The following is a 20,169-nucleotide window of genomic DNA, read 5'->3' as shown; positions in this document are numbered from 1 at the left end:
TTAACTATCCCAAATAGCATCTTCCCACAAAGTCCCTACTCTGAAACTTGGGTACATCCCCTGCCACAGAGGCCCAGGCAGCCTGCACACACGGGAGGAAGGGACAGGGGAGGTTTGGATGGTGTTTGACCCACCTTTTCTTTTTCTTTGTTGGCTGTCTGGGAGGCCACGATAACTGGAGTCGGAGATGGGGGTTTCTCGTCAAGGTCCTGAAAGCCCAAGTAGAAATATATATGTATAGAAATAAAGGCATTTTTCCACAAATTTTAAACTTATCCTCTGAGGGAAGAGAGATGAGAATTAGGAAGTGGAAGATGGTACTTAAAATCAACAGTCTCAACCAAGTTATCACAAGTAGTACTCACCTGCTGAGCTACAGATCTTGAGGGGTGAAAGCCTTTTGCCTCTTCCATGACATTTCTTTCTTCATTTGGCTATTAGAGAATAAAGCAATGATGAAATGAAAAATCCTGAAATTATATAACTGCTCTAGAAATTGGCCTAAATCCCAGATATTAGCTCTTATCCAGCAATAATGTATCCAGCACTGTTCACACCCTGAAGTTAATGTGCTCGCACCCTGTAGTCACACTAAATCAAGCCTAGCACCTGATCACTCACCCCCTTACCGTGACTAGGGGGTACTGTTTGGCTGGCCACAGATCAGCATGTGTTTCCTTCACCCACTCTTCAACCACAAAGGCTTCTTTTAATCCTGGGAAAAGGTTTTCATACTCTGTTGGGTCAGCAAGGGATTCCGCTGCTTTCTGATTGACTTTTGAGAGATTCTCTCTCCAGAGTTTCACTACCCTATTATAGACATCATGAAATCAAAGAGAAATTACATAAGCATGCCCTGTTTTTATCTGAAATATTTCTTCCTAAAATTAAAAAGTCTGTACCTTGAAACCTGACTGGGTAGGTAAGTTCGGGCCAGGAAGGCAGCTTCTGGCAGTCGTCCGGTTCTGATCAAGAGCTCAAGGCAAGCATCGAGCCTGAAGATTAAGGAGGAAAGTAAACACTACAACAACAGCACTTAACATTTGGAAGAAATGTGGATTTAATGTTGCAAGGTCAAAATCTTCCCCAGTCCCCTCACACATTCATCTCATTTCTGTTCCTGGCCACTTACTCATCTTAACAGTATATTACAGACTTGGTGGACTTCAAGAGTGTGAGGGATACGACAGCTTTTATGACTACTTTCAATCTACTTAAGGGGCCTTTTCAAGAAGAGTCAAAGCAGTTTGGATGAGCACATTTTGAAGGCTTCAGGATATAGGCAAGTAGAAATTCAGTTTCAGCATCTCCAATGTGGGCTGGACCAGATTATCCAGAGGTGCCCAGTAGAAAAGGAGGATATCATTATTAAGGATACCATGTCTATTAGCTTCAGTTTTTTTTTTCTTCCCCTTGGCAAGTTTTACAAAGCATTTCAGAATTCCGATTTTTTTAGTTTTAGGTAAGAAATGGAGTAATAGAAGCACCTAACAAAAACCCCAAACAATATTTTTGTAATAATATGACTATTAAATGCAATAAAAACATACTGAGTAGCATAAAAACAACTCAGTAGTAGAGTTTAGTCAGATTTTGCCTTCAAATGAGTTCTAAAAAAATTTTTCATATAATTTTTGGATTTTTGAATTATGCATAAAAGATAGTAGACCTATTTTTGCAGAAATATAAATTCACATATATATGTGTATATATGTCATGGTGCACAAAGTTTTAAAATGGGGTGTAGCTCAGGAGAAGAGTACTTATCTAGTATTTGCATGGCCCTGAGGTTTGTTCCACAGCATCAAAAAAAGAAAGTTTATTTTTTGTGGGACTGGGGACTGAACCCAGGAGCCCTTCACTACTGAACTACACTTTCAGTCCTTTTCTATTTAGAGACAAGTCTCACTAGGTTGACAAAGCTGGCCTTGAACTTGTGATCCTCTTATCAGCCCTTCAAGTAGCTTGGATTAGAGGCATGGACCATCATGCCTCGCCAAAAAAATAATAATTTTTATGACGAAGTATGCAGGGCAAATTTAATGAACACTTTTGTGTTTTATTTCATAACAGGGCCAACTAATTTCTAAATGATTTGGCACCAAACTTACAAATGTGGTATTTTTATGTTTTTCTGTTGAACTCAAATCTGAAAGTAATTGATATTTTCATCCTCCTTCCTCCATGCCACAAACAGATCAAAATTGTCCAATTTGGGTAAAGGCACCTGCCACTCAGATACCAACTGGAGCAGCACGATAGCCTCCTCCTGTCAAACAATGAAATGCCTCAGCCACTAACTGGCAGGCTGTGGGGAAGGGGTTTAACTTTTATCCCACCCTGAGCACCTCCTTCAGCTCACATTTATATCAAGGTCATGGAGTATCCCTTGCTGAAGCTGAGTGCCACCAAGGTAACACTGTCATCCTATTGCCCACACTGTTCAACACCATCTGGCCAGCCATCAGTTCTCTCCAGCCTCACAATTAATGTGGAAAATTTTAATTACTGTGCTTCCCAAGGTCTTTTACACCTTAGATTAATACTTACTTTCCCTGTAAAAAGTAGCTCATGAATGCCACATTATTTTTGCCATCTCTCTCTGCACCCTCTGCAAGCTTGTTCACCATACTAGCATTTCCAGAAGCAGTGGCTAAAAGCAGCAGACCTCCGTAATCCTGGGCATGGTGCAGACACTCCTGGGCGAGGCCAAACTGACATTTACTGATGGCAAGTTCAGCAAGTTGTTTCCACTTCTGTTCTGACTAAAAGAAAGAATTTCCAAGTTAAAATACCTTTGAAAATAAACATTTCAATCTCCAATATCAACATTATTCTGTTCTCTTGAGCATCCCTGTATAACAATGGAAAATACTTTACACACACACATACAAAGACATACACGGAGCTGTACTTATTAAGTTGGCACTTTCAATCAAAATTAGAATAACATGATAAAATGTACAATGAGGAAATTATTCACATATACAAAATTAATTCAAATAATTTTAATGATGCATGAATAATTATCAACTTATTTTTATTTTGTAATTACACAGTGAAACTGAAAGAAAACAAGCTAAATTGGAGTTTTAAGGAATTAGATTGCAATTATTCTAACAAGTGAATTTAATACCACTTTTTTGAAAAATTATTCTTAAATATTTAACAATAAATATCTGTCATTTGTAGCTTTTCAGAAATCAAAATGCTACACATATAGATGATCTTAACATAGCTAAAATTTATTTTGCACATCTGAAATTAATTTACCAATAAATGTTAGAGTGAAACCACAATAAGGATATACAATATACAAAGATCTATAAAATATCATCAACCTGTCTTTCAAAAGACATGCCTCTAATCTAGGTTAGAATCCTGCTTTAAAGTCCAGATCTTTCTTACTAGCTTGGGATATTGGCAAATTATTGATGTCTATATTCTTTTAGAATTCCCAGAGTGGTTTATCTACTATCTTAAAATTTTTTCTTCTCTTACAAAACAAATTTCACTCAAAACAGAAAAAACTTAAGTTATACTGCTAAGACTGTCTCAAATAAAATGTGTTTGATTTATGCAAATTAACAATGCATCTTTGAAAAAGATCAAAAAGAGAATAATCTCACCAAAATGAGTCACTAATTTCCATCTGGAAACTTTAATAACAATACATTATACCAAAGACATGGAAGTACCTGCTGACCCTTCCATCAGTTATAAAAAATCATGAACTTGAACATACCTCTGCCTCCACTGCTAACTGGTATGCAATTTTCAACTCTCCAAGTTGAAGAGCAAGCTCAAAACGATGTTCAGGATCTGTGGATACTGTAAGAGCTTGCTGTTTGAAGCCCTAAACAAAATTAAAAGCAGAAAACAAATAATATATATGTGTGTGTGATATCTACAAGTACAAAATGTGTTCATGATACAATGTACACACAGAAAAATCATCCATTTCCCTCTTAAACTAAAACTACTTTGCTGACACAGAAACCCCACAACTTAAACAAAAGTAACATAACAAAATAATGAAAAGCAAAAACTAAGAAGTCATTGAATTAACTGGTAAGCACAAGCCTGGCTGATGGAATATTCAGACACATACTACCTACTGTTTTTTTAAGAAAATGGTAGCTGACTAATTCTAGATGAACTCAAGTAAACAGTAATTAACAAAATTAGAAATGTGAATATAAATAAATATCAAAAAGAAAGGGATTTTTGAAAATTGGTCAAATAAGAGTCACTTCCAAAAAGAAACCAGGTGCACTGGTATATACATAGTGGTAAATCACTGAACAAATCCAGGTCATCTAGTCCAGGCTTTGTTTTAGAGTGGAAGTTATTGCCAGTAAATGGGCAAAGGAAAGGGAGTCCAAACATAAACCTTTCCAATTTTCCATCACCTGTAAGTCACTTAGCAGACATTTTGTATGCAGGTTCAGATGATAATCAGGTATCACTACCTATGCCTATAGTGTTGGTCTTGTGTTATTCATCAGCAAGTATCCCAAGGGTCAGAAAGCCTATGAATTCCTTTCTATGTTCCAGTTTGCCAACAGAAAAGGGCATTTAAACTAATTTAACCACTAAATTAGCTTCTAACTACTAAATTAGCAGTACAGATGGGATCTGCCCTACAGGCAAGGTTTTTAGCTCTAGGGGTGTGGTGCTGGTTGGATGAAAAGCTCAGAGGTCGTTTGTTCTTCAAAAATTGAGGGAGACTGCTCAGTATGGGTGTTTTTAACTTTTCAGATTATAAGTTCTAACAAGTGAATTTAATACCACTCCCCAAATTCATCCATGAATACAAACGGGTATTCTAAATAGTCTGAGTTACAGGTCATGGATGTAGCTTGGTGGTAAAGTGCTTGCCTACGTCCTCATTTTCCATAGAACAGAAGTCACAAGAAATGCTTAGAGCTAAATGAAGAAAAAATATATGTTATGCTGTGTTGCATGTTATTTAGACATGTGAAAATAAATATGAAGGGAATTATATTAGAATTAAAAGTAATTATCTCCAGAGAGTAAGAAGGAGACAGGAAAAAGGGAAGTCACCTTTTTTTAAAAGAACTTAATTCGTATGGTGTGCACATATTACTTTGCACAAATACTACAGTAAGAAAAAGACATGCTGGTAATGGAAAATTTTGTTATGTGTATTTTATCAATTTAAAAAAAAAAGAAAAAAAAACATATGAGATAGAAAAATGCAATGCAGAAATAAAAATATTAATAAAATGGAAAAGATATATATAGGAGGGGAAGACAGATAAATCCTTACTGATATTTAAAGAGGGAATTAAGGGCACTGGGAGAGAAGAAAGAAGAGTGTAGTTTTACCATAGACTGCAATAAACTGACAGGAGAAATCCCACTGGCACAAGCAAATCACACCAACATTCTTTTAAATGGCTAGTTTGAAAAAACACACACAAAAAGAAGTAAAAAAGGATGAAGAAGAAAGGAAAAGTGGAAGGAAGGAGACAGAAAAGAAAAGAAAATTCTTACCTGTTTTTCCAAAAAGTGTGCTACTCTGGTCCGCTGTTCTTTTGGAATGGTAGGAAGGACCTTATCCGCCATGCCAAAATCCCTCCTCATGACAGCGGTCTGGTATTCCAGGACTGAAACCAGCAGGGAGTAGCTAACAATATTCAACTCTTTGTCACCCAGATAAAGCCTATTGTCTTTAGGAATATAGCCCAGGAGATACATTGTCCTATCAAAGAAACAGAAACTAAATTAGAAGCCCAACACTACAGTTACACACACACATGACCCGCCCCCCCCCTTGATTCTTGCTCAATATCTTTCCATTTGATTAATGCAGTTTTGTTTGACAAGAGGCAATCTTCCAAAACCATAACACAGGGAAGTCAGCCTATAATTGCTATAACCCAGTAACAGGTTTTGTTGAAAGAGCACACTTTTCAATTTAGGATGCTTAAGACAGAAGCAAAACTATACTCCACTACCTGTCCAAGTGGGCAATGGTGACTATTTCTCCTCCAACATAATAATTTAATCTGTTCACAGAACTTGTGTAAATGAAGCAGTCGCCTACCCACAGGCCTGTTTTCACAATTTCCTGAATCTCACCAAGAACCTGTAGAAAGAAAATACTATGATTATATTATTTAACATTGAAAAACTGTCAATAACAAAAGGCTGAATATAGTTGAGTTTGATAAGGTAAAAAAGAAGGAAAGTAGAATAAAACTCTATTTCAAGAAAGAAAGTCTTTCCTTGAAATTTCTATCTTCTTTCTTTTTTTAAGAACAAATTTCTACTGTTAATATTTGTCATATTAAATCTCACTGTTGGTTCAAAATAATGATCTAAAAGAGAATTAACTTAACCCCCAATACACATTAAACTGGAAAATGAGATATTTTGCAACATCTTTTAGGACATCTACATCAAGGATGATTTATCTTTACCACCTGGGAGCTCATTTAAATCACTCTGGCTAAACAGTTTGGGAACAAAACAACTTCAAATTTCCTTAGTGGAAAATATCAGTCTAAACATTCCCTAAAATCGAAGCATGAATTTCTTTTAAATATATTTACTTTCAGATTCTGTTTTATGAGGCAAGATTTTAATTTTCACATTTCACCAGAACCCTTTAAATACTTTGTTTCCTCAATCCTAACTTTAATGAAATGCTAGAATTGGTGCAGTCTTTTTTAAAAAATGTTTTTTGCTTTTTAAAACTTGTTCTTTTTAGTTATACATTACAGTAGAATGTAGTTTGACATATTATACATACATGGAGTATAACTTCCCATTCTTGTGGTTGTACACGATGTTGAGTTACACTGGTTGTATATTCATATATAAACACAGAAAAGTTATGCCAGATTCATTCTACTGTCTTTCCCATTCCCATCCCTTCTCCCATTCCCCCCTGTCCAATCTGGTAAACTTCACTCCTCCCATCCTTGAACAGTTATTTTTCTACTCATGTTCATAGTATGGCAGATCTTTCCATCTTCTAAGGTCTTCTTCAATTTCTTTCTTTAGTGTTCTATAGTTTTCATTGTAGAGGTCTTTCATACCTCTTTTGCTAGATTCCTAAATATTTTATTTTCTTTGAGGCTATTATGAATGGGACAGTTTTCCTAATTTCTCTTTCAGTTGATTCATCACTGATGTATAGGAATGCAACTAACTTTATATCCTGTTACTTTGCTGAATTCATTAATGAGTTCTAAAAGTTTTCTAGTCTTCTAAATATAGAATCAGATTAGGGATAGTTTGAATTCTTATTTTCCTGTTTGTAATCCTTTAATTTATTTCCTCTGTTTAATTGCTCTGGCTAGTTTCCAGGACTATGCTGAATAGAAGTGGTAAAAAAACAGTTTTTAGAGGGAATGCTTCCAATTTTTCTCCATTTAGAATGATGTTGGCCTTGGGTTTAGCATATATAGCATCTACAATGCTGAGGTATGTTCCTTCTGTCCCAATATTTTCTAGTGTTTTGGACATGAATGGATATTATATTTTGTCAAATGTTTTTTCTAGTACAGTCTCTTTTTAAGTCTATAAATCATTTAAAAACAAAGCTAAAGTCATACTGATGCAATTACCTCAAAGGCATCTTCAATGCCATCTTCAGTAACTCCCTCATGCGTTTCCTGTGCAGCCAAGACTTTTTCTGACAGATATTTAAGGATAAAAAATGATTCCTCAGTGGCAATACAGACGAGCTCTCCTGAATCAGACCAGAAAATCTGTAACACAACAAACAGAAACACAGACAACTCATTTGGATTTCTGAGTGAGTATGATAAACTGCTTATACCTTGTTTCTTATAAGACTAATCTTATAGTAATAAACATGCCCTTGAATTTTGCAGTATATTTACATGTGTATGGAGGGTGGACAGGGCAGAGCTATTCTATTTAGCCTAGCAGTGGAAAGAACGATGGGAAAGAGGAAGGAGAGCTGTTGGTAACACTGGATATGCTGGAATTTAGGAGTGTCAGCCTAGTCTCCTCTATTGCTCTAGAACACTATTTCTTACCCTTAATTTTTAATAATAAAAATCCCACCCCCCCCCATGAGCCTTTTTAGACGTTTTTCCCTAAAATTTCCCCTAAAAATATTTTAATACCATAATTATTCTGTATATTTGTTTACACATATACATAATGAAAACACATATGATACATAGATACATATCTGTTTACACACAAAAAGGGCAAAGTCCCCCTCCCACCACACCCATTTTCCCACTTGGGGAATCACCATGCTTTAGAAGACAGGGTCAGGACCACAGGGAGGCTATTTTGTCTCCAAAGATACTTTCTGACAATGAAAGTTATCAGGGTAGCAGGCAGTTAGTTCTAAAAGTACAACATGTTGTCACTAGAGACAGTCACCTGAACCTTAAGCAGCCATCGTCAGATAAACCTCAGAAAGCTTTCTGACTGGATGGGGGCTTCTCAGGCCCTTCCACGTCAAGAACTCCCTGACTTCTTATCTTCAAAGCACTCTTTTCCACGATGTCAAAAGCCATTTGAAATATGAATTACACTTGGAATTTGCACAACTTTTAAAAATATTTTTCAAAATATCCAATGTTTACTGCTTCATTTAAGTACCACAATTCTGAGGCAAACAGCACTGTGTGCAGCACTACGAGACAAGGATAGCAGGGTACAAGGACACTTCCTGGCCTCAGGGACCCAGACCTCATCACAAAGATGAACATTCCCAAAACAGCAATGGAGTGACAACTCACGTGTTTGGGCTGAATTTCAATTCTGCGTATGAGTTCCGTGTTGTCCCAGTCATAGAAGGCCAAGCCATTTACAGACCTGACTCCCAATAAGAAGCCTCCGTAGATACCTTAAGAGAACATAAAAAGATCTGGCTTAGATTTTTTTTTTTTAATATTTTTTTTAGTTGTAGTTGGACAAAATACATTTATTTTATTTATTTATTTTTATGTGGTGCTGAGGATCGAACCCAGCACTGTGCACATGCTAGGCGAGCGTTCCATTGCTGAGCCACAACCCCAGTGCCTGGCTCAGATGTTTTTGAGCCATTACAAAGCTTTTAAAATTGTATCATAAGTAAATGACACTCACTTTCAGCTCCAAAATCTGGTTTAAATGATTTTTTTTCCTTAAAGTTCTTAAATATCTTCACAACACTGTTGCTCTCTCTTATTGCATATCTGGGGTGGAGGTGGGGGAATAGGGAAGACAAAATACAAAATGATAAGCTAAACCATAATTCCATTATACATTAGAAATATCTTCAACTACTGAGTAATTAATTATGCATAGATACAAAATGAATATTTGAAGATTCATTGATGTATTTTTTTCCCTAAGAGATCAGTGAACTCTTTATAGTAGGATAAATAAGGAATGGGTTTCATATGATGTATGACACAGATTAGCAGGACTTATAAACCATTTTAGAATCTGGAAATGACCTAGGTGTTTATCAATGGGTGAATGACTAGACAAACTACAATATATGTATACAATACTACTCTGCACAAAAGGAACCAATTACTGATACAGGCAATGATGTGGATGAATCAAAATATGCTGAGCAAAAAAAGCCAGTACAAGCATGCATACCATATGATACCATCTATATGAAACTCTAAAGACAATCTACTATATACAATAACAAAAACATATCAGTGTTTGCCTGGGGCTGGGGAGTGGGTGGGTAGATGGGGATGAATGGACTGTTAAGGGAAATAAGGGGATTTTGTGGGGATATGAAAATGTTCTATAATTTTTGTTAGTGGTTATGGATTATATACATTTTTCCAAATCCACTGAAATGTTTATATACTTAAAATTGTGCATTAAAAAATATATAATATATAAATTATTTCATTAAAAGTGATTTTAAAAATCTAAGAAAAACTGTGATAAGTGGCTCATCAGTCAGCCATGTGTGGTATCAAAAGGAAATACTTACATTTAGGTCTCTGCCTTAAAAACAGAGACCAGGAGCCGGGTATGATAGTGTATGCCTGTAATCCCAGCAACTAGAGAGGCTGTGGCAGGAGAATCACAGGTTTGAGGCCAGCCTTAGCAACTTAGCAAGGCCCTAAGTAACTTAGTGAGACTCTGTCTCAAAGTAAGAAGGACCTCACCCAGCTAGGTCATGAAAAGGCAGCTGCACCTTAGGACAAATGCCTTCAGGAGGGTCTTCAAGGACTTGAAGTTCTGCCTTAAGTCCATAAGCACCAGGTCCTGCCACAGGCTTCATCTAGGAAAAGGTGTTGGGTCCCTAGTTTAAAGGCATTATTAAATTAGGTTGACTGAGAGAGCTCAATACCAACTACAGAAAGGACAAAGGGTTTATACTTCCCAGTTGCCACTGACTAATTTTATAACGGGCTGTGCTGGTGGAATGCATCTTTAACAGGGAGCAGTACAGAACACACCAAGCCTCAAGAACCCAGAGTGGCACTTATCAGTAATTAAAGCATGCTGACTTAATTATACAGACCAAACTTACTCAGAAGAATCATGGGCCCATGCAAACTCCTGGGCAGAACCAAAGCTCTTGTTTCTCAAGGCCATTGCTGTGTAGATGATATACTCTCCATCACCACACACCACAACAAACCTAGAAATTACAGAAGTCAGGGAGGGATATAGAGAGGGCAAAGAAGTTAAGAAACAGAAATTATATTTATGGCAAAATAATTCTAATAACATGTTATTTCAGCAAATTATAATAACTTAATGTTTTTAAAAGTTATATATTTCTTTGAATATAGAGCTACACAAAAATATTCTAGTCAACAAATCTAAAAGCAAATGATGAAGTTATTGCTGAAAATGTTATTGCAATAGCCTTCTCTTATAAACCCAGAAAAATATGGACAAGAAGTTGAGAATGGAGGATTTCAATTATTCAACTAGAATTTGTTGCACACCAAGATGCCTAGCACGTTGTTTATGACACTTACACCATAAGAAGGTACTGTCTTATTATAAGATTATCTCCATTCTAACACCAATCATTTAAATGAAGAAAAATATATTCTAATTTTTAGTGACTTCATAAAATTTATTTATAAAATTCATAAAATTTAAATGTTAAATACTAAAATTTAACATTTAAATAATTATCCTAAATTTATTAAATAAAAATAGATGGTGAAGTAGTCAAGTAAAATTTTCCCAGAAGACACAAAACAACTCCCTTCAAAGTTATCATTTAGAACACTGTAAAATTCCTGCTATCAAAAGATTACCAAAGGTAAAATGCCAACCTCATGGCAAAGAATGTTTTATGATATCAAGGTAAATATATATATAATGCATTCATAACCTTCATAAGTCAATTAATTAGGTTACAAACAACTTGATATCATTTACTGACCTTTGGCTGCATACTTTGCCTTTTTTTTAATACTCAAGACACATACTATAATCTTTTTTAAATGATGAATTGTTAATTTCTGGAATTTTCTTTCTCTCTCTTTTTTCTTTTTTGCACTGTACTGGGGATTGATCCAGGGCTTTATGAATGCTAGGCAAGCACTCTACCAGTGAGCTACATTCCAGACTTATAAAATAATTTGTAAAGCTCTACAGGTTTAAGCTCACTGTTCTATGAACTTCTCTCTCACAAGATTCAAAAGATGTCTGGTGCTTTATAGCTCTTAAGGGAATAACAATCTGATGGTTCAAATTATGAATAAGGGGCAGAATTACCAATTCCAAAACTTTTCAAAAGATATATACCTCAGAATCAATTTTCTTTAAGAGAAATGAGGGAGCAAATATTAGGAGCACCTACTAAGTGTCAAGGTAAGACATGATTCTTGCCCTCAAAGAAGCACACAGGTACACAAACCCAATATGTGTGAAATAAAAACAAATGCAATTTAATCGCTCCACCTTGCATGCCAACCTGGTCAACTGGCAATAGCTGCCTGTGTCTGTGTTGGGGATCATGCAGCCAGGGCAAAAGCTCAAAGAAGAATGAGTAGAGATGCCTACCCCAGAGATATGCTGTGGATATGCACACACACTCTGTTCTAACATACACAGAAGCTCAGAAAGAGATTTTGGCGATGACTTACCGCCCATTGGGATTGTGCTGAATAGTCTGAGGGTATATTTCACAACTGCCCATATCCTTTACTGCCAGTGGCAATCTTTCTCCATCTTTAATTTCAGCATCTCCCATTGCTTTTAGATTGGCCTGCTGGACTTCTGAATGCTTGGCCCAAATTATCTTCCCATTGGCATCCATGGACATGGCAGGTTCCTCCCGACCAAGCTGGAAGAATGACAAGTGGCTCTTAGCAATGAAAAGGAAAAAATAAAACCACAACAAAATAGACACTCCTTCCCCTTAACAGAGAGGTCTATTTCCTTTCTTCCACTTTAAAACACTGTTATTTAATCTCTAGTGCTGAAGGAAAGAACTGCCAGTTCAACAAAACTGGTGACTTGGAATGAGACAGTACTGAATTACAAAGGAAAATGACTTTGTCAATGTCCATGTGTTTATTTAGAGAGAGAATTACCTTAACAATGATGCTCCCTTCATCATAGCCCAGAGCCACATTGTTGGACCCTCTCAGACTGGCCACACACCACACCCGCTCCATTCCATAATTCAAAGTGCTCTCAAGCCGATAGGTGCTTGAATGCCAAATACGGACTGTTCCTAAAGAGAACAATGTGAATATTCCCTTTTGATACAAACACCCAACAATAAACTGTCAGGTGAAGGAGTCACAGGGAAGTCTTTATATCAACAGAAAACACATCTGCCAACTTAATGACCACTTTTTCCCTATCTGTAATTTTTAACTGATTTTATAAAGAAACATAAACATAATAATAGAAAATCCATAAGAAACTAAAACAAGGAAATGCAATTTGAGGTGTGAAACAGTAACAACATTTCCTGGGTAGAGTGCTTACTATGTGCCAGATGCTTTCTACACTAATTTCTTCTCATCCTCGTACATAGTCCCATGGAGTAGATATGTGTTCTCATTTCATAATTTGCCCAAACCACATTCACCAAGTGACAGAGCCTGAATTTGAAAACCAGGTTTGACTCTGACACACAGGATCTTTCAGTTTTTCTCTAGAACATCTAGGTGTCCTCTTCTTTAAGTGATAGAATCAAAACACACCAGAATGATGAAGATGATAAAAATATGTCCCTTTTGTTATTTAGTAGCTTAAGTCTAGTATTCTTTTTTTGGGTGGGGTACCAGGGATTAAACTCAGGGGGACTTGACTACTGAGCCACATCCCCAAGTCCGATTTTTGTATTTTATTTAGAGACAGAGTCTCACTGAGTTGTTTAGTGCTTCGCTTTTTGCTGAGACTAACTTTGAACTCTTGATCCTCCTGTCTCAGCCTCGCGAGCCTTTGGGACTACAGGTGTGTACCACTGCACCCGGCTTAAAAGTCTAGTGTTCTAATAAAAAAATGTCAGAATCACTGGAAACCTCCTATTACAATACAGCGGTGTGGGTCAAACCACTTGACTGAAACACCTACTGAGTAAATAATAGGAGCTCAGGAATAAACATATAATCCAACTTACCATCTTCTGAACCTGTGATGATGATTGGCAACTCAGGATGAAAACTGGCACAAGACACATTTTGGGCATGTCCCTCCAGTGTCTGCACACATGTTTTATTCTGTAATCAAAACACAGAAACAAATTTTATAGTAAAAAAGTAAGTAACCATCCTTAATTTTCTCAATGCACAGATGCCTTATAAATGATAAAGGTTAAGACAATCTGAATAAATCCGATATAGAAATTTTTGAAACAGAATTTTGCATACATGAATGCTTAATTTCACAGATCAGATAAATGTAAAGGTAATTATCATTTAAAGAAGAAGAAAAAAAAAGATCTAGATTTTCATTTGAATACTATTTCCCCAAATTCTTAGAATAATGAATTTCCCCTACAATATCCACACCTACCATCTGTAGACTAAGCCAGTCAGTACAGGGCTTTGCTTTTAGGTACTTAGTCTGCTAAGTACTGCTACTTTAGTCTTTTAACATATTTATTCTGAACTTAGGGACAAATTTGAAAATATTTCAAAGTATAACTGGTTTTCTAAGTCTTACTATATTAACTGTTTCACATGTGAAAAACAAAACAAAAATTTAAGAATATCTTATAGCTACAAAGCATGGTACCAGGAACTTATAATTAGGTTTACAAGAGTTCTATGTGGCAAAACAGTTGTACCACAGCTATGTTACGACACTTTTGCTGATCTGTTCTCAAATATAAATGGGAGTCCACCAATGAGGATACTCAAGGATGTATAATTTATGTATAATTTAAGATTATAATGTTAAAATTTATAACCTCTATTATTAAGTAAAAAAAGAAAAGATGTGAGCATATTTTTGAAATCTTGTGCATTTGTGTGTTCTTGTATTGCTTTTTGCAGTGCGAGAGATCAAGGCCAGGACCTTGCACATACTAGACAAGCACTCTACAAATGAGATACAACCCCACCCAGTGTTCATTTCTATGGAGACTTCTGGGACAATGTTGGTGCAAATACTTAGGCCTTACATTATTACATTATGAAAAGAATTCAACAACCCAAGTTTTAACTATATTATAAGAAACAATTTTTAAAAATGTCTAGCATATGGCAAGTAAGGCCATAAAAAAATTGTACCTGGTAATCCCATATTTTAACAAGACGGTCATCTGCACCTGAGATGAGGTATGGTTTGTCACCACCACTGTAGTAATCAATGCAATTCACGCCTTTCTCGTGTCCCTCCAGAGTGAAGTTTGGTGATGAAGAGCCCAGCTGCCACACCTTCAGAGAGCAACAGCATCTGCCAGTTAGTACAAGGCTTTGCTTTTAGAAGGCAGATCCAGCACAGTTCTGACATACTAAATAAAAGGCCAAAGCCCAGGAGAGAAAAGCTAAGGAACATTCATTTTTTTCACTTATTTTTGTTAAATTTCCAGAGGGCAGAATTGGTATGGTCTTCTCTGAAAATGCCAATTTCTAGCCTTTATCCCTATTGAATTCAGTTAAACCACAGTGAAGTCCAGGAATCCAGATGGAACACCTTGAGAAAACACTACTTTAAGATTAGGTGAATAATTTTATGGACTATTTAATACACAGCTAAGGAAAGCGGGTTTAGTTAGATGTATTAAAAGACAAAAACTACTGTTTAATTAAAAAATGTAAAATATAGAAGAGTAATAAAAATTATAGGATTGAGCTTTATGTTTACAAATATTTACTGGATGCTTAACATGTGGAAGGCCCTATGGGGGGTAAATATGTGTAAAACAAATGTAAACAAATGATTACTATTTACTCTATACCACAGATTTACGCCAAAGGTAATTCTTTTTCTCAAGATAAACCTAAGTTAGTGAAGAATTTTAAAATTCTTCACTAATTTCAAAGTTTCCAACGTATGTCAAAGGCAAGCATAATCCAAAGAAGGAAAAAGAAGTAAACTCAAAACCCTAAGATAGTCAGACCCATAAAAGTTTATTTAAGAAAAACAAATAAAGCATCATGCATATGTAGTAAGTGTGTGCAAGCAAAAATTGATGATTTTAAATCTATGCCTATAAGCCTGTATTTTAAATATTTTTTAAAAAATAATTATTTTTTAGTTGTAGTTGGAAACAATATCTTTAGTTAATTAATTTATTTGTATGTGGTGCTGAGGATTGAACCCAGGGCCTCACCCATGCTAGGCAAGTGCTCTACACTGAGCCACAACCCCGGCCCTGTATTTTAAATATTATAATGGAAAAAAAAGAATATGAACGCAGTCACTGCAACATGTACTAATCATCGAGTGCACCCTAGGCAGTGTCTGGAGGAAAAAGGAAACAAAGTTCCTGCCCCGATCTTCCAATATATCAGGGGACAAAGATTTCCAAAAATACATGGATTATGACAATGTGAGAAAGGTCATAATGGAAGCAAAAGCAATGGAAGATATGGGATGATTATAACTGGCTCTGTCCAGAAAGTGGGTGTCGGACAAGAGCTTCTCAGAGTAAAACTGTACTAAGTCATGAAAGCTGGGTAGTTCTTCAGAGGAAAATAAATCAAAAAAGTGATAACCGACACATACAGCAGACACCCTACCTTGATGGTCCTGTCCAGAGATGCGCTGGCAAACTGATTGTTATCTTTGGGGTTGATCACAATCTGCATAACATAATGTGTGTGTCCTTCAAACACTTGGGAACAAGACCATTTTTTATCCCAGTCCCAGAGCTTAATAAGCATGTCATCTAGGCCAAAAGAAAGTCTCAAGTTAGTTGCAAATATTTTTTTTTCAATTTTAGAACTAAGAGTCTCTGTGCCTTTCAAGGCAACAAACCTAAAATAAATTACACCTTCTGTGATTTTTAAAAATTGAATCAAAATTGAAGAAGATTTTTCAAAAATCCTTTATTTATCCTCAGGACAAACTTAACTCTTTATAAGAGTGGATATAAAGTAAGTAAAACAGATTACAAACAGAAAATATTTTAAAAAATCTTGTGAAAAATTTTTTTAAAAAACTCAGTGGGCTTCAAAGAATGACAAAAGTGCAATACAAGTCTGTCTGAATAACTATTGCAAAAATAAGCATTTGCTCTTATGAGATTGGTTAAAAAAAAAGTTCTCAATTTTTAATTTAAAAATGTTTCAAAGAGCTATAACCAATTCAGCAGTGCTCATTTAATTGCTCTCCCAAAGGTCTGCTGTTTTATACATAATACCAAGGAGTGAAAAAGACTGAATATAAAGATAAAAGTGACTAGGGTCTATGGCAACCTGCCAACTCACTCATCAGTATGTAAACGAGCTTTCTGTTCAGCAGATGTTTAAACATCTAGACCTTCAGGTCTTCCCTGACAGGAATTGGAGCAATTGCTATGCAATCCTAAGTACAGTTGATATTCCATTAAAATACAAAAGCAAGCAGCATCAATAGCACAGTAATAGACTTAAATGGTTTAAAAGCTGCTTGAATTAGAACTCTACTTGTAATAGCATTTAAAGAATAGCATGTCTTACTGAATGAAAATGCATTACCCAAGGAGATACCCATGACCAAAAGAGGTCATCTCTTACCACTGCTAGTCAGAATGAAAGGCTGGGTTGGGTGAACAGCAATACAGCGAATGTAGTCTGAGTGTGCTTCAAACATATGAACTCTCTCCAGAGTATTGTAATTGAACACTCTAATCTGCATGTCATCCTAGCAATGGAAATTTAAAAACCACTGTTACTATTAGGAAGTAAATTGCATGAAAAACTCTATTATAAGCTCAAAGTATGAAGTCCATGCTTCAAAACACTGCACTAATGAACAAAACAAATCAGGAATCAAAATTTTGCAATTAATTTACATGATCATTGGCCAATTAAGAAAACAGTATTACAAATTATATACTTACTGCTCCCGTCACAACCCAATTCTTTCTTGCAACAAACTTTGCAGCTCGAACGGGAAGATCACACACTTCAAATGTCTTCACCAGTGTCTTTAAAATTTAACAATACACATATTAAGTCATGAGAAAATAACTTAAAAATCTATTCTAATGTATTTAAAACATTTGACTATTAAAATGACTTTTAATTAAAAATACTCCCAGACTAAAATATGAATGATCAACATTAAAATTAAAAAAGGACTGATTATCTTTTTAATAGATTTGAAATCAAAGAGTTTTAAAAGACAAGAGAGAACAAGTTTCCAAAAGACGGTATTTCAGATCTTCTGTGCTCTGGCCCTTCCCTCACTTTCCAGACTTACCTTCACTATTCCCAGCCTCATTTCTGCTCCTGTTCCCTCTGCCTAGAAAATCCATGCATGCTAACTATACTCTCCTTTCCTAACACAGCACTGTATAATTCATACTTAATTTCAAATTTCCCTATTATGCTCTCTAAGGGCAGGAATCATCTTTACCACTGTATACCCAGAACCCAAAATAGCAGTTGGTACACAACTAGTGGGTAACAAGTATTTGTTGAATAAATTAGATCTTAGTTTCTTCTTTTTAAAATTGAACCCATAGAAGTAACTCAAACAAGATGTTTCTTTTACACACTTTAGTAACATACTTCCATATGAATATTTATATGCTGTCAGTAAGTATCACAACATAGTGATTTAGACGCCCCTTCAAAGTAGGTTATATACATAAGACAAAGGTAGAAAACTAGAAGACCTCCTGGAAAGAGCAGAGGCATCCCTCCTTGATACCTGTTCTTTAAGATTCTAAAAAACCAAGCTTCATTTTGAAATTACTTTATGGTCCAGAAAGCAAGAATGAAATAAATAAGGAACATAATATAATCTTACTAGTTAAAAACCATGTACGTTAAAGAAAAAGTAATAGAGACTGGTTCACTGTTGAGCTTACTCTGGCTTCCCAGGCCAGACTTTGCTTTAGACAAAGCTTGAACAAATTGGGCTTCAATGCTCACCTACACACCTGCTACAATTGACTATGATATACACATTGAGAACAGAGAACATGTAATCTAAAAGATAGCAGGAAAATCCATCAATGCTCATAAGGAGCCAACAAATCCTGGGATATGAGAAACAGTGAAAATAAATTAACTGTAGAACAAACTATCATGGTTCAGCATCATGATAGGTACCGTGGCTGGTACAGCTACATGAGAAATGGTCTCCACACTCTGGAGCTAAATGATCCACAGAAGAGGAAAAGCTACACTTAGTACATACAAATGCCCAATGTAAATTAGGAAAGCAACGACTAATATTTACATAGCCCTTTACAGGTCTCAAGCAATTTTACCTAATGTTATTTAATTCTATTAACAATTATGTGATATAAGATTTCTAAGAACATCACCTTTAGTATAGATAAAATAAAGTGATACTCAGTGTGGTTAAAGGCATTTCCATATAATTTAATCAGCAAGTTGGCTTTGAATCCTAAAATACTTTTAAAAAAACACACACAACAAAACAAATAAACAAAAAAAAAAATCCCATTGCATCCACTCAAGAAGTATATAATATCTCCTTTTTTTGAAATTCAAGTACATCTGAATTAACTTCTAAAACCCTTTTGGCTCTCTTAAGAATTTTATTCTCAATATACATAAATGGCAAATAATTTCTGTTAGTGATAGAGGGGAAAATGCAGACAGAACCAAATATAGATCACTCAATAAAGACCTACTAAGTCTGATAAATACTGCCACACTGTGCCCCATGCACTGGAGGGACAATGGGAAAGAAGATAGTGGGATGCCTGTCCTCAGAGAATCCCCAATCTCAGAGAAAAGAAGGAAATTAAACAAGAAATTACCAATGATATGAATTACAAAAGTGGAAGCAGAGAGCCCAGCAGGAGGACACAGAAGGGAACAACAAAGAAAGCAGAGGCAAAGTGGATGACCTAGGTAAAGCAGAGGTATTTGATAGTAAAGCCTAGAGGAAACATGAAGGAACTATATCTGGCCTTTAGAACATATGACAGTGAAATAATAATGCTGGTAGATGGGTAAACTGAGCCAACAGAGGAAATCCCCAGGAAGAATTAGGGAGAGGAGAATCCAACATATCTGTAAAGCATAAAATACAAGGACTTTAAACATTTGGATGGAGAATTAGACCAAAAGAGAGCAGAGTGGGAGAAGGAGAGAAAAGCTGGTCAGTATATTATCTTTATCAAGCAAATTGCAGAGAACAGAAATTATCAACCAGTGATAAAAAACATTCCTTTTATTCTTTAGTTCAGTAAATGGGTATTAATAAGTTACTATGTGTCAGGTAATAATATAGGCACTGGGATATAGCAGAGAACAAAACGTTAATGAGTATAAAATATCATCCTGATGGAGCCTGGTTCAGTGTGCGGTCACTGTTGTTTCACTATAATGAGTGTAAGCATACAAAGGTGTTTTTAGTTTTACTCCTGACCTTGGCTTGCTAATCCTATTTTGCCATCTTAAATTCCTCAAATGTAAATTTTATCAGATTTCAAGATGGATATTGAAGATAACTACTATTTGAGCAGTCACATCACTGTACATTATAATGCCAATGACATGTTTTGTACATTGAAAGAAAAATTTTAAAAGACAATCTGAAAGACTGCAGAAAATATGAGAAAAATTTATTTGA

At 35.6% G+C, this 20,169-nt stretch overlaps 1 protein-coding gene across 4 annotated transcripts in view; it reads right to left on the bottom strand.

The window, feature by feature from the left end:
* Positions 1 to 20,169, bottom strand: part of Copb2 (COPI coat complex subunit beta 2) — a 63,345-nt gene that overhangs the window by 24,620 nt on the left and 18,556 nt on the right. For 2 of the 4 annotated variants that reach the window (XM_048794384.1, XM_015486992.2), the window contains exons 3-21: positions 17,453 to 17,539; positions 17,127 to 17,253; positions 16,149 to 16,297; positions 14,694 to 14,840; positions 13,580 to 13,679; positions 12,540 to 12,682; positions 12,090 to 12,289; positions 10,511 to 10,621; positions 9,109 to 9,197; positions 8,760 to 8,866; positions 7,602 to 7,745; positions 5,985 to 6,115; positions 5,521 to 5,728; positions 3,746 to 3,856; positions 2,551 to 2,765; positions 903 to 995; positions 630 to 810; positions 366 to 434; positions 135 to 209 (exon numbers count right to left, since the gene is read on the bottom strand). In XM_048794384.1, the coding sequence (XP_048650341.1) occupies positions 135 to 209; positions 366 to 434; positions 630 to 810; positions 903 to 995; positions 2,551 to 2,765; positions 3,746 to 3,856; positions 5,521 to 5,728; positions 5,985 to 6,115; positions 7,602 to 7,745; positions 8,760 to 8,866; positions 9,109 to 9,197; positions 10,511 to 10,621; positions 12,090 to 12,289; positions 12,540 to 12,682; positions 13,580 to 13,679; positions 14,694 to 14,840; positions 16,149 to 16,297; positions 17,127 to 17,253; positions 17,453 to 17,539 (2,487 nt within the window). The remainder of the gene's footprint in view (positions 1 to 134; positions 210 to 365; positions 435 to 629; positions 811 to 902; positions 996 to 2,550; positions 2,766 to 3,745; positions 3,857 to 5,520; positions 5,729 to 5,984; positions 6,116 to 7,601; positions 7,746 to 8,759; positions 8,867 to 9,108; positions 9,198 to 10,510; positions 10,622 to 12,089; positions 12,290 to 12,539; positions 12,683 to 13,579; positions 13,680 to 14,693; positions 14,841 to 16,148; positions 16,298 to 17,126; positions 17,254 to 17,452; positions 17,540 to 20,169) is intronic. The other 2 variants (XM_048794385.1, XM_048794386.1) reach the window with 2 other exon arrangements.

This window comes from Marmota marmota, unplaced genomic scaffold (assembly GCF_001458135.2).
Source record: "Marmota marmota marmota unplaced genomic scaffold, marMar, whole genome shotgun sequence".
Lineage (NCBI taxonomy): Eukaryota > Metazoa > Chordata > Mammalia > Rodentia > Sciuridae > Marmota > Marmota marmota.
This window is presented reverse-complemented; position numbering and strand designations above follow the sequence as displayed.